Genomic DNA, 11447 nt, shown 5'->3' with positions numbered 1-11447 from the left:
TTGTTCTGCTCATCTGGCTTTGCTTCTGTACTGTTCGGGGCAAAAATATCTACAGTCAAATTATGTTTAGCCACTGGCTGTTCGGTGCTGCTCACGTTAGCTTTGGTGATCTCGACCGTAGAATTGAGGTTTCTGCTGTTCTGCTCAACTAATTTTATATCAGTATTATTCACCTTGGGAATATCCACAGTTGAATTAAGTTGACCCATTGGCTGCTCCACCCAACTGACATTTGCCTTGGTAATATCCACAGTAGAATTAAGCTTCACATTGTTTTGTTCATCTGGCTTGACATCAGTGCTGTTCAGTCTTGAAATATCCACAGTTGAATTAAGTTGAGCCATTGGCTGCTCTGTGTTACTAACACCTGCTTTGGTAATATCCACAGTAGAATTAAGGTTTCCACTGTTCTGTTCATCTGACTTTCCATCAGTAATATTCAGTCTAGAAATATCCACCGTTGAATCAAGGTTACAATTAGGGTTATCTGACTGACTTACATCCATAGTTGCATTCAGTCTGCTGCTGGGCAGCTCTTGGTTGGTCATATGTGGTACACAGCCACCCTCAGATGGAGGGACGGCCACATTTTGCTCCTCTGAAAGCCCATCATGTCCATTAGGAAGGACCAAAGTGGAGTTACTTCCACCACCGGACTTCTCCAAAGAGTCTTGACGCAAGTCAAACGTCCTGTTATTCGAGTCTAAGCCACTGGTGTCACCATCTCCTTCACGTGTACCATCAGACTCTGCTTCCCCTTTCGAAGCCAGGGCAGAGACATTATCACAAGAGCCAATCGTCTGAGGGCTCCTCTCTGAATCGGCTTTGGCAGGGGGTGTGGGCTCGTCAGTGCAGGATTCACTGATGGTTCTGCACAGAAAACTCATCCCAGTTACATTGGGTGGCTGTTCATCGTCAATGGTACTAAAATCATCCAAACCGGAACACGGATAAATTGTTTTGACACTGCCACCAGAACTCGATTCATCAAGCACAAGGGATGACCTCACGGTGCCATCAGAGATGCTCTTTACAGTCCCTTGGTCGTCAGTGATAGGGTTGGTATGACTCCTCTCTCCAGGAGCTACGTCACTCTGTGCTCCTTCCACAGTCTTATTCAGGGCACCGTCAGACTTTGTAATAGTAAAACTGGTGGATTCTGTAGTAGAGGACACGTCTATGGTGCTGTCTAGAAAGCTCATCCCTGTTACATTGGGTAACTGTTCATCCTCAATAGTGCTAAAATCGTACAAACCGGAATGTGGATTAACTAATCTAGCAATCTCACTGGGATTGAGGCTTCGAAAGAGTTGTGCAAAAGGCGATTTAAAACTTGAGGGGCCAATCTCCCGCCTTTGTGGCCTGTTTTGACGGATCTGCGGAGTGCCCAGCTGACTACTCTCTGACATTTTTTTACATCCCAACTGCACCTTTTTTTCAATGCAAACCCCAGAAGAAATCCCAGTATCTTGTAACGAATGGGACAAGTTTAGACTGGCGTCCGTGGCACCTCTGTCAGAGTTGTCTGACTCTGTGACATTCAGGCTGGCAGCTGGTTCATGTACATGCTGAATGGCCTTAACAGGTGAACTCACATTCTCTGGCTCTAAAGATACATTTGCAGGTCTGGGTGAGCAGTCATCACTGATACTTATCTTGGTACCACATGACACAGATTTACTGATTAAGAGATCACTATTATTCTGAATGTCTCTAAGAGGTCGGTGTGGGGCACATGGAGTCTGGTCCATTTTACAGACTGTATAAGCCTTCCTTCTGAGTGCGGAGTGTATAGAGCTTGGGCAGTCATTCGGTAGATTTTCCATATCAGAAGCCTGAGGAAGGAGAAAACATGCATGGTGATTTAAAATAACGAACAGACAATGACAGAGGGTTACTTGCAAAGTTTGTCTTAAAGCAATAATACTGTATTGGGCAATGTGAGACGTAAACAACAAATTCAAAAATACAAGCAAGAGAATATGGGCTTGCTTAAATAAATAATATCTGATAAGATCGTGCAAATACAAACATTATTGAATCAGGCAGAATGAGGGTAGGAGGTAGACTGCAGATAAACAAGAGAATTAACTGACGCTTTCATTCAAAATCACAGCAGAACAGGTTACGTAGCAAGCACACGAACACCTTTGTGTATTTACGACCTGCTTTTTATTTCCTAGTAACCGTGTAGCCAAGTTAGACGACTGATATCTGATACACACTTTCAGAATAACCTACTTTGGAGTTATGATATCTACCTAACGAAAATTATTTAACCATCTTAGCTAGATATCACGAGTAACTTTACGTTAGGAAGCTAGTTACATTTCTGACAGGACTGAAATCAATCTCTCGTTGAATTTCTTTTTCTGTCGAACTTGAGCGATCAAACGCTACGCTAAGAAATATACCGTTAATACAAAAACGAGTACAACAACTACGATATATCTGCTAAAAAATATTTCTTACCATAAAGCCACAAGCAGTATGACTCCTGACTCTCCAACGATTCAAAAACAAGACATGCACTTTTATTGGCTGAAAGAGAACCGGAACAGTCACTGACGTAACTAACAACATAACCCGAGGAACAGCACTACTTCCAAATCATAGGCTGATTTGGAAGTAGCTCTCCCTACTGAAATTCTAAATTTACCACATAGTCGTTCTTCTCAACTAGAAATATGATTAACTTTATAAAAGAAACGGCAAAACTGATGTCAGATCAGTGCCATTGGCCAATTTCCACCGTGTCCAATAAGAAAGGAGTATTTCTACTATAGCATCAGTCAGCGGAAATGCAGTCTTTGGTTGTGACAAAGTTGCAGACGTCTTTTGCGGTCTAACACGGTTGAATTTTCCAGTGAATATTGTTGCAAAATTCCCAAAGCTTATAGGCAAATCTGTTTCAGAATTCGTATTATACACAGAGACGTCATGTATATCAGTTTTCCAGTTACATATAACAAAAAATCAGAGTGTCACTTTCTACTTACATACAAGTTTAGAAGGTTGATCATTGTCCTCAGAGAATTCACCTCCTACTCAATGCCATTCATTTATTTGAAATGGAACAACTGTATATTGATTCTTGTTGCAATACTGCATGGTATCTCTTTCAGCAAACAGAACATGCCGGGGCATAAAAACGTTTGTGAACAGCACAACAGAATGTGTAATGCCACGTTCTTCTCATCACTGAGGACACAGTCCAACTAGTAGAGAAAAGCTTACTTTTTTTACTTGTTACATTTCTTATTTATGAGACAAAAAACTCCATAATCCCCCATTCCATGACTTATTTGGATACATCTGTTTGCAGAGAATCTACATGAAAGTTAAATACAACCATAGTGGTAAAGCACTGTACCACCTTACCTAATCAATATAACGACCATTCTACGCAGTTTATTATGACACAAATAACAGCTAATGGATGGTGCCACTCAGCAGCGACTGCACCACTAAGCCTAAAATGTTCCTTCTGAAACCCAGCATGATTACTTTACAAAAATCCCTGCAGCCACACAGACAAAACTACAGACTGGCCAACCAAGCCTGAGTTTAGGTGCATTACAAAAACAATGCACCTAACAATGAAATAAAAAAAAAATGGCACAGTTATAAAGTCGAGTGAAACAGAGTGATTACTTGGCTTATTCCATGGCTGAAGGTTCACAAGTTATTTTCTTTACAATGATCCATGCATTAGACCTGTCTCAAATGATCAGAGATGTATTAATGAAGTAATATAACAAACTTACTTTATTCACACCTAAAAAAAACAAAACAAACAAACAAAAAAAAAAACAAGAACAATGTAACAAGGACAGAAGATCCATCCTACAGATGCTAGTACCTTTGGGTCCATTTATAAACTAAAGGACAGCAGTTGTGATTACACATTGTTGGAGGTCCCAGTGTATTCATATCCCACACTGTCATGTATTACAGTTTAAATTCAGCTTTTATTTACAGACAATGACCATCAACATACTCACACACACACACACACACGTACTCACTCACTAACTCACTCACTCAGAAATAAAGATATTGCAAATGTATGAACAGTGATGCTTCTGATAAGCAAAAAATAAAAGTAAAATAGACTTTATAAAAAAATCAAAGACAAGCTGAGGTTGTACATATGTATACATATTTATATCTCTTAGTGTAAAAATAAATGCTACTCTGCATCTAGGATTCAATGAAAACTGTGTAGGAGGAGTTGTCCTTTCTTCATCAGCTGACACCACTTTCCCGTTTCCCCTACTGACGTACTTTTCCAGGAATGTAGTTTCGGTCAATGGTTTCCTCCTGTAGGAACATGTGGAGACACCTTTCATTCTGGGCCAAAGGATGGCCTGCAATTCTGAAAGAACAGAGGGAGAGAGAGACAGAGAGAGACAGAGAGAGTGAGAGAGCAGAAAATACATTGTTAAGTATACTGGAACTTAATAAAACCTTGTCTTTTCATCTGAATCCCTCTAAGTGCATGACTGAGTGCGAAATCAACTTGACTGGTCTTGATGCATGAAATGTATCACAAATGAGCAGCATAAACTGTATTGTTCAATACGTAAAGGGTTTGTGCTGGTGTCACATTTGAATATTCATTCAAGAAACCCTGTTCATTTCTAGTCCATAGAAAATGCACCGGATCTGTACAATCACATATGTCATGCACATGTTTTGTCATACCTGTTAATGAACTGTTCTAGACCAACTCTCCTTTCTTCGATAAAAGACTCTTCGAAAATGCCCTCATCCCCGCGGAAAGGTAGCTGTCTTTTCAGAGCTTTCCCAGGAAGAGGTGGTACTACAATCTAAACAATTACAAAAACATTCATGTTACTCATTCTGATAGGTAATGCTACCAGAATCTTGTAGAACTGAAATCTGGGCCTCTTCATCATATATACTTGTCCTGGAAAATTTGGTATCATCTATGGTCATTATAGTTAGGATAGTTCATCTTCAAATGATTTAACAGTGCATAAATAGCAAGAGGTATAACAACAAGTAATAATACAGCAACAACAAGAAATGATAGCAACAAGTTATAAAGCTATTTTCAGACCTACAAGTTGGGCCTTGCTCTTTTGTGAAACTTGGTAAGCATCTGATTGGCATGATGGTCATAAGTCAGGTATGAACATTTAATAAACAACAACAAATTGGATAGAAAGGAAGATCAGGAAAGACAAGCTGGAAGCAATTCCATCATTATGTTTTCACCTTACTGTCTCTCTCCAACTCATTCTTCAACCACTCAAAATCACTGTATCTTCTTCGGACGGACGAGTCCTTCATTTTGAATATAGGCAGGTTTGTCTGGGAGGGAAAATATGAATTCACTTGAAGTCTTTTCACTATAGACCACCTCAAAGAGGAATTAAAATAAATTAAGCAGTTATGTTTATGACTGATTCATGAATGTCAGCAGCGAAGCTCAATTTACAGCCACCATAGCCGTGGGTTGGTATGCTTTCATGGTTATTATACCCATATCAAATTCATATATAAAACACAGATATAATGCATCAGACATTTAACTGTATTTGTTGACATCCACTCAGGCTCACAGTTGGTGATTGTGTCTCAAACCAGCAAGGAAAGATTCAGTTGTGAGAACCATATGACTAAAATATGATCTCTTGTCAAACATGCCTCAGGGGGTCAAAAAAAAGCCAGAGAAATATTTCATTCTTTTTCATTTCCTTTAACGTAATGCCAACCTTGGAGCAGCTGCATTTTCTCTTTGCTTGTGAACTAAATTGTAAGATTTGAGTGTTCATTTCTTTCATCCAGACAGCCTCCAACCTTTTATATATGACAGTTTTTTGTTTAAGCCTAGTGGATCCAATTTAAGTGATAAAATAGTGATATGGGTCAGTTTATCAACTGACTGACGTCAAATGTTCGCGTGTTTGCATGTTCTGGGCAGCTGTTCCTATTTAAATGCACTATGTGGACTGATTAAACACCGAAATTAGAATTGTATAAGTATATAAAACCGCTCTAACAGACAAAACAGCATTGTTAAATTAATTGTGACTGATACGTAATGAAATATGTGCAAATTAGAAATCCAGTCAGTGACCTTTCTCACAATGACAAAGATCTGACAGTTTAAGAGTGCCACAGAGCGCAGACAAGCTCCAACACCAGTTATGCAGACAACTAGACAGTAGTATTGTTTATTTACGTCTCCAGCGACATTGAAATATGTACGTTTTTCTGGACAGAGGGACTTAATCATTTTCAGAGAGGATTTGTCATTTTGGTTCGAAGTATATCACACCCGTTTCGGCGAAGATCTTTCTAGAGTCCCTTGGGTTATCCCGGGTTGCTGGATGGCTTCCTTCATCATGGTTTTATTATAAGGGCGGCTAGAGACGAAGCTAACTAGGGTGGTTACACACCCACCAAACCTGTTTGCATGAAAATATATAATAAAATGCTTTATTACAGCACAGCGAGGAATCTGTGAAACACAGAACTGTCCAAGTATGCAGTGACAAAAGTCAAAGTTACTCAAACTCACAGCAGAAAGAGAGCTATATACCCAGCAAACCTACACTGACAGCATAAGAAGCAAGCAGGCTAGGCCAGACAAGAATCATGGGCCTTGATTTTTGGACTCACCCGCGTTCGCACTTCGTAAGTGGTGAAACGGTTCCGACCGACTCCAACAGTTTGAGGGTCAAACACATCAATTTCAAGAAAGTTGCTAGGGGGGCCATAAGCATCACTTAGATCTTGTGGTTTGGAATTTAACCGGCGAGTATCAGCGACCGCGGGTTCCGACATTTTCGGAATATCTCGGGTCCGCAGGAGTGACAAATGGAAAAACAGTACAAGGACCCTGACGTTACAGACGACCAATGAGAAAGAAGCAGTACCGCCCTCCAACCGGGCATGTACCAAGAATACTACAACATTTTAATAATTGCTAACAAGACCGTTCTATTTTTCTCCCTTTCCTCCTGTTTTTCTCCCTTTCCTCCAAATGTTCTCTTCTGTTTTCTCTTTAAAGTCTTCGAATAACGAGTAGCGGAAATTCAGAAATATTCTTTACTTATAATGACGCAGCAGAGCTCTGCTATGAGATATCAAATTAAAAGTAAACTGTAATCGGTTAATCTAATTATATGCTCTAGAAAAATGGATCGAAATGACAGACATCGTGCACTCCACACCGTGTGTAGTTTTGTGTTTTCTTTGTCCATTACCGAAACCCTAAAAAAGTGTGCCAGGACATTGGTCTCATCTGCACAGTCACAGGCTTCCTTATTTATATTACTCCATTATAAAGTAATCGGCTCACCGGGCGGTTTCTCCTACTTCAGACGTCTAAATTTGGGTCTGGGATTTAAAACAATAAGTAAGGGTGACTAAATCTGACATTTATTCACTGTTAATAACAGTTCCAGAGCCTCAGTTTGACTTTTTGTAACTTTACATGTCACAAGATGTTTTATATTCCCTCCAAATATGAATAGAAAGACGATATATAACATAAGTAGAACAAATTACAGAGTCGTATTTTAATTTTCGAACATGGTATAAAAATATATTAAATTTTAATAATCATTCAGTGGAATCAAGGAAATCACACCTTACATCAATTAAAAAAAATAAACACGATTACAGCTCTCTTTTCAGATCTCTGAAGAGCCTTCATTCCCCCTGTTCTTCATATGCGCTGCCCTCTTCTGTTCAAACTGTAGATTTCTGACTAGGTTTAAACTGAGGGACTCGTGCCCTTATGCAGAACATTGTTTTTTGTCCTCAGTTAAGTTTAGTTTTGAAAAATTCTGAACCATGTTTGGGATCAGTGCCTTGTTGAAAGGTTCATGTACAGACAAAATGTCTTTTTTTGTGTGTGTGAAGTTCTTGATCCCACTGACATGCACAATAAGGATCAACTAAATGTACAACAACATCAAAACATCAAAGGCCCACCATCAAATCTTGCAACTCTTGCAACTGTGCAACGTAGCGTCTTCGCTTATTTTTAACCAACCACTGACCTGTGTGAGTCGGAAGATATTTGTCTTTCCTTCCCCTTCCCAATGGTACTTGGTGACAAATGGAGTTTTAGAAGTGCTTTACCTATTTTTTTATATCTTCATGGAAAAGCAAATAATTTGAAAACCATACATTATGTTCCTGTTATTACTTATAGTTATTATAGTTAGATTTTTAAAGGAATTTTCTGGGCACTCTGACTTGTGCATCAGTGGTTTCTGTCTGCGTCCAGCAATCCCTGAAATATCGAAATAAATGTCAAAAGAAAGCGACATTTTCACAGGAATGCTTCTGACTCTTAATATGGGAAATATTACGCCAATGCAGTGTGTTTTTCTGCAACTCTTCACTGTAAAATTATGGTTATTGTACCCCTGATGCGTATAGTAAACACTAATTTAAACACATCAAAATAACTGTGATCGTTTCATTTAAGTTCATTTAAATTTCTGAGTCAATCAGGCCTCTTTATCAATCTCGGTAGGCGAGGAAGCACTTCTAATTTAGATGACGATCAGATGGCGTCAATGAAACGACGACGATCATTTAGGCAAATCGCAATAATTTGAATTAAAACTATGTCGCTTGAGAAAAGTCCTTGGCTTCGCAGAGGCATCTACAGATTTGTTAACAAACGCTGTAAACACACTTATGAAAAAAAAGTAAAACACAGCCACATCCTCCACGGAGGGATTCTTCCATCATAAACTGGCATTCTAGTACTCTGGTTGCATCATACGACGTGTCCTCCCCCGCCCTACGCTGACAGTTCTAGAAATTGAAATGTGCAGAATAAGTTATGGGACTTGTAGTTTTTAAAGCACAGCAGACTATCGCAATATGGGCGCTGTTATATTTAAGCTTTTTCGCTTAAAAGACTGCCCATAACAAAAACGAAAATGTAGTTCGATGACTCTTGGGCCCTAACACTTAGGCTCACCGGGTTATTACTAGACAATGCTAACAATTATTTAACTGTTCTTGTGCTTTTAATTAAATGACACGGAGGTGAGCTTAAAATTACTTCTCTGAATAGAAAAACTGCGACGACGACTTTCTCTTAAAAAGAGACACAGTGGGAAACAAGTTATTAAAAGTATTTTGCTTTGAAGACAGAAGAGGTTCTGGATAATAAACATTTACACCAGACACGTTTTAAGTATTAATTTGCTATGGTTCCACAATTTAGTTGAACACAATTTCTTCTGCAACATTACGAACTACAGCCGTTGTTTTGTGCAACTTTCAAGTCATGTCTTGCGTGTCATCCGTTCAGCGCCAACAGAGTAAAGTAGACTGAACTATGCTGAGGTTTAAACCCTTAGGGGCTGAGGCTTATAGCAGATAGATGACGAGGCCTGTCAGCCTGACAGATAAATATATACTGTTGCTAAAAAATGGTGAGGCTTAGAACTCTTCCAACGCAATTAGGAAAATCTCTATCACATGAAGACGGGACAGGTTTAGGCCCAGCTCAAGCACACCTTTAGAGACAGTTACATAACTGTGATTTCCAGAGCTCAAGGCTTCTTGGTATTCTAGCGGCCTCGGTTTACCTTAGCAGTATAGCCTGTCACATGACTGACTGCATTTCCCAGCAACCCAACTCACGCAGGCGCAGAGCACGTTGTCTGGCAGTGGTAAACAGACGTCAGAAGGGAGTCTTCGCCTCGAGTCAAAACAAAACAAAACAAGAAAGAACTACGATGAATGACGATTTGAACATCTACGTTCTCTAATTGTGAAGTGAAACTAACCGCGGAAAAAAGTGGATTATCGCCTAACATGTTGAAGGATGTTTTTCGACTTTTTGCAAAGGTTTTTAACTCCTAAATAAGTGAGTTAGCCAGCAAGGTGGCCATCTAGTTACTCGCTGCGATAAAACTACGCTTTGAGTTGTGAGCGGAGGGCCGGGTTCCTGAATAGTGTGTTGAGGAGACCAAGGACTGAGTTTTGACTTTCAGAGTGCAGGCAATAAATTAAATTCAGCTGAATAGGACCAGGACTGAACTCGGACGGACTTATTCGGCTGATTTGTGCCCGCGCGAGCAACGTGTGCTGCTGCGTCCAGAGAAACATGGCAGATGGTGACACGCGCCTGCCCGCAGCGTGGAGGAGCATATAGACCTGAACTGCCATAATACGGGATTTGTTTTTGAATTTCTTTTTATCTCTCTGCAACAAACCATAGTGATCAAACTGTCCAGTAAGCTTTTAAGATCACTTCTATTTTAACCTCCATAGCTGAAAGCAATACGTTTACACCACGGCAAACTGTATAGATTAAGCCATTTTCTGTCACTGTTCGGTTCTCTCGGCTATTTTACGTATACCATATACATTCTTGTATTATCTTGGTGTATTAACTTGAGTTCATCATAGGCTCGCAAAGCTGTGTCCTTTTAATCGGTATCCTAGTTTGTGCTTTCAAGCAGTTTTGCCACTTCAAGTGACAAGTGATCAATATTTGTTGACATTCAGCGTGTTTGAATAAAAGGAGTAGGGTTATTCGTAATTCTCCGAATTGGTTCACAACCATAACAGTTTATATTAAGCAAATGTTATTTTTGTTATTTAGTAACCTGGAGAATAGTATCTTTTGGATAATGAGGTTGAAATTGCGCGTGGAGAGGCATTAGTGATCATAGTTTACAAATGTGTATGGGGTTCCGGTAAATCGCGTGGCTCTCCTGTAATACAGACCCAACTACAGTAACCAATGCACAACGCTGCAAAATTGTCTGTTTTTTACTCGAAATACTCTACACACTCTAAATATAAAACTCAGGCTAGTGGCGAAATTTCAACAACTATTTCATGTGACAAACCATGAATGAATATTTCAATGAGGCCAAGGTCAACAGAATTCACTAGTCTGAAGATATTTATGTGACATTGCCCATTAGGTTTCACAGTCTTTACGCTGAATGCTTATTTTTTCACTTTCAAAAGATAACATTTATTTTTGAGAACAGAATCAAATCAAGAATCGTGGACAGTTTTGTTTTGGCCGGAGGCAAATCTTTAGCCTGTCTGCTTTTGTTTTTATCGTACCGATCTCTCGCTGATGGAAATCCAGATGTTTTGATGAGCTGGTGCAATACTCTCTTAGAATTTCCTTTGTTCCTTTTATGCAAACAAAGAGACCCCTTTCCCAGCCCTCCCTTGCTCTATGCAAATCGGAAGGTTTATGATAGTTACTATTAAGGAGATTATTTGGCCCCTTTAATCTCCAATCTGAGGATTAACTGACGCTATTGGTGTATCCAGATTATTGCGACTGTGTTCCATCAACCAGTCTCCGAATAGTGATTGAGTCGGGATTGGTTGATATTAGGTTTTTGATCGTTAAAATAATTATAGAAACTTTGGAAAAAGTTACCTTTACGGACTGAATTTCCAAATAA

General features: G+C 39.5%; 1 protein-coding gene across 5 annotated transcripts; it reads right to left on the bottom strand.

Annotated features, from left to right (window-relative positions):
* Positions 1 to 4166: 4166 nt before the first annotated feature.
* Positions 4167 to 6819, bottom strand: LOC115805466 (sorting nexin-12-like). Of its 5 annotated transcripts, none has more exons than XM_030766056.1 (4): positions 6655 to 6819; positions 5245 to 5340; positions 4708 to 4832; positions 4167 to 4378 (listed from the first exon to the last, which is right to left on the bottom strand). In XM_030766056.1, exons 1-4 carry the CDS (start codon positions 6817 to 6819, stop codon positions 4276 to 4278), a joined length of 489 nt encoding a protein of 162 aa, XP_030621916.1. In that variant the 3' UTR covers positions 4167 to 4275. The 5 variants fall into 5 exon arrangements, with proteins under 5 accessions (XP_030621916.1, XP_030621918.1, XP_030621917.1 ...); XM_030766058.1 differs by having other exon boundaries at positions 5245 to 5313; XM_030766057.1 differs by having other exon boundaries at positions 6667 to 6819.
* Positions 6820 to 11447: the final 4628 nt, after the last annotated feature.

Source organism: Chanos chanos, chromosome 2 (assembly GCF_902362185.1).
Source record: "Chanos chanos chromosome 2, fChaCha1.1, whole genome shotgun sequence".
NCBI lineage: Eukaryota > Metazoa > Chordata > Actinopteri > Gonorynchiformes > Chanidae > Chanos > Chanos chanos.
Note: the sequence above shows the minus strand (reverse complement) of the source record. Positions and strands in the feature narration are given on the sequence as shown.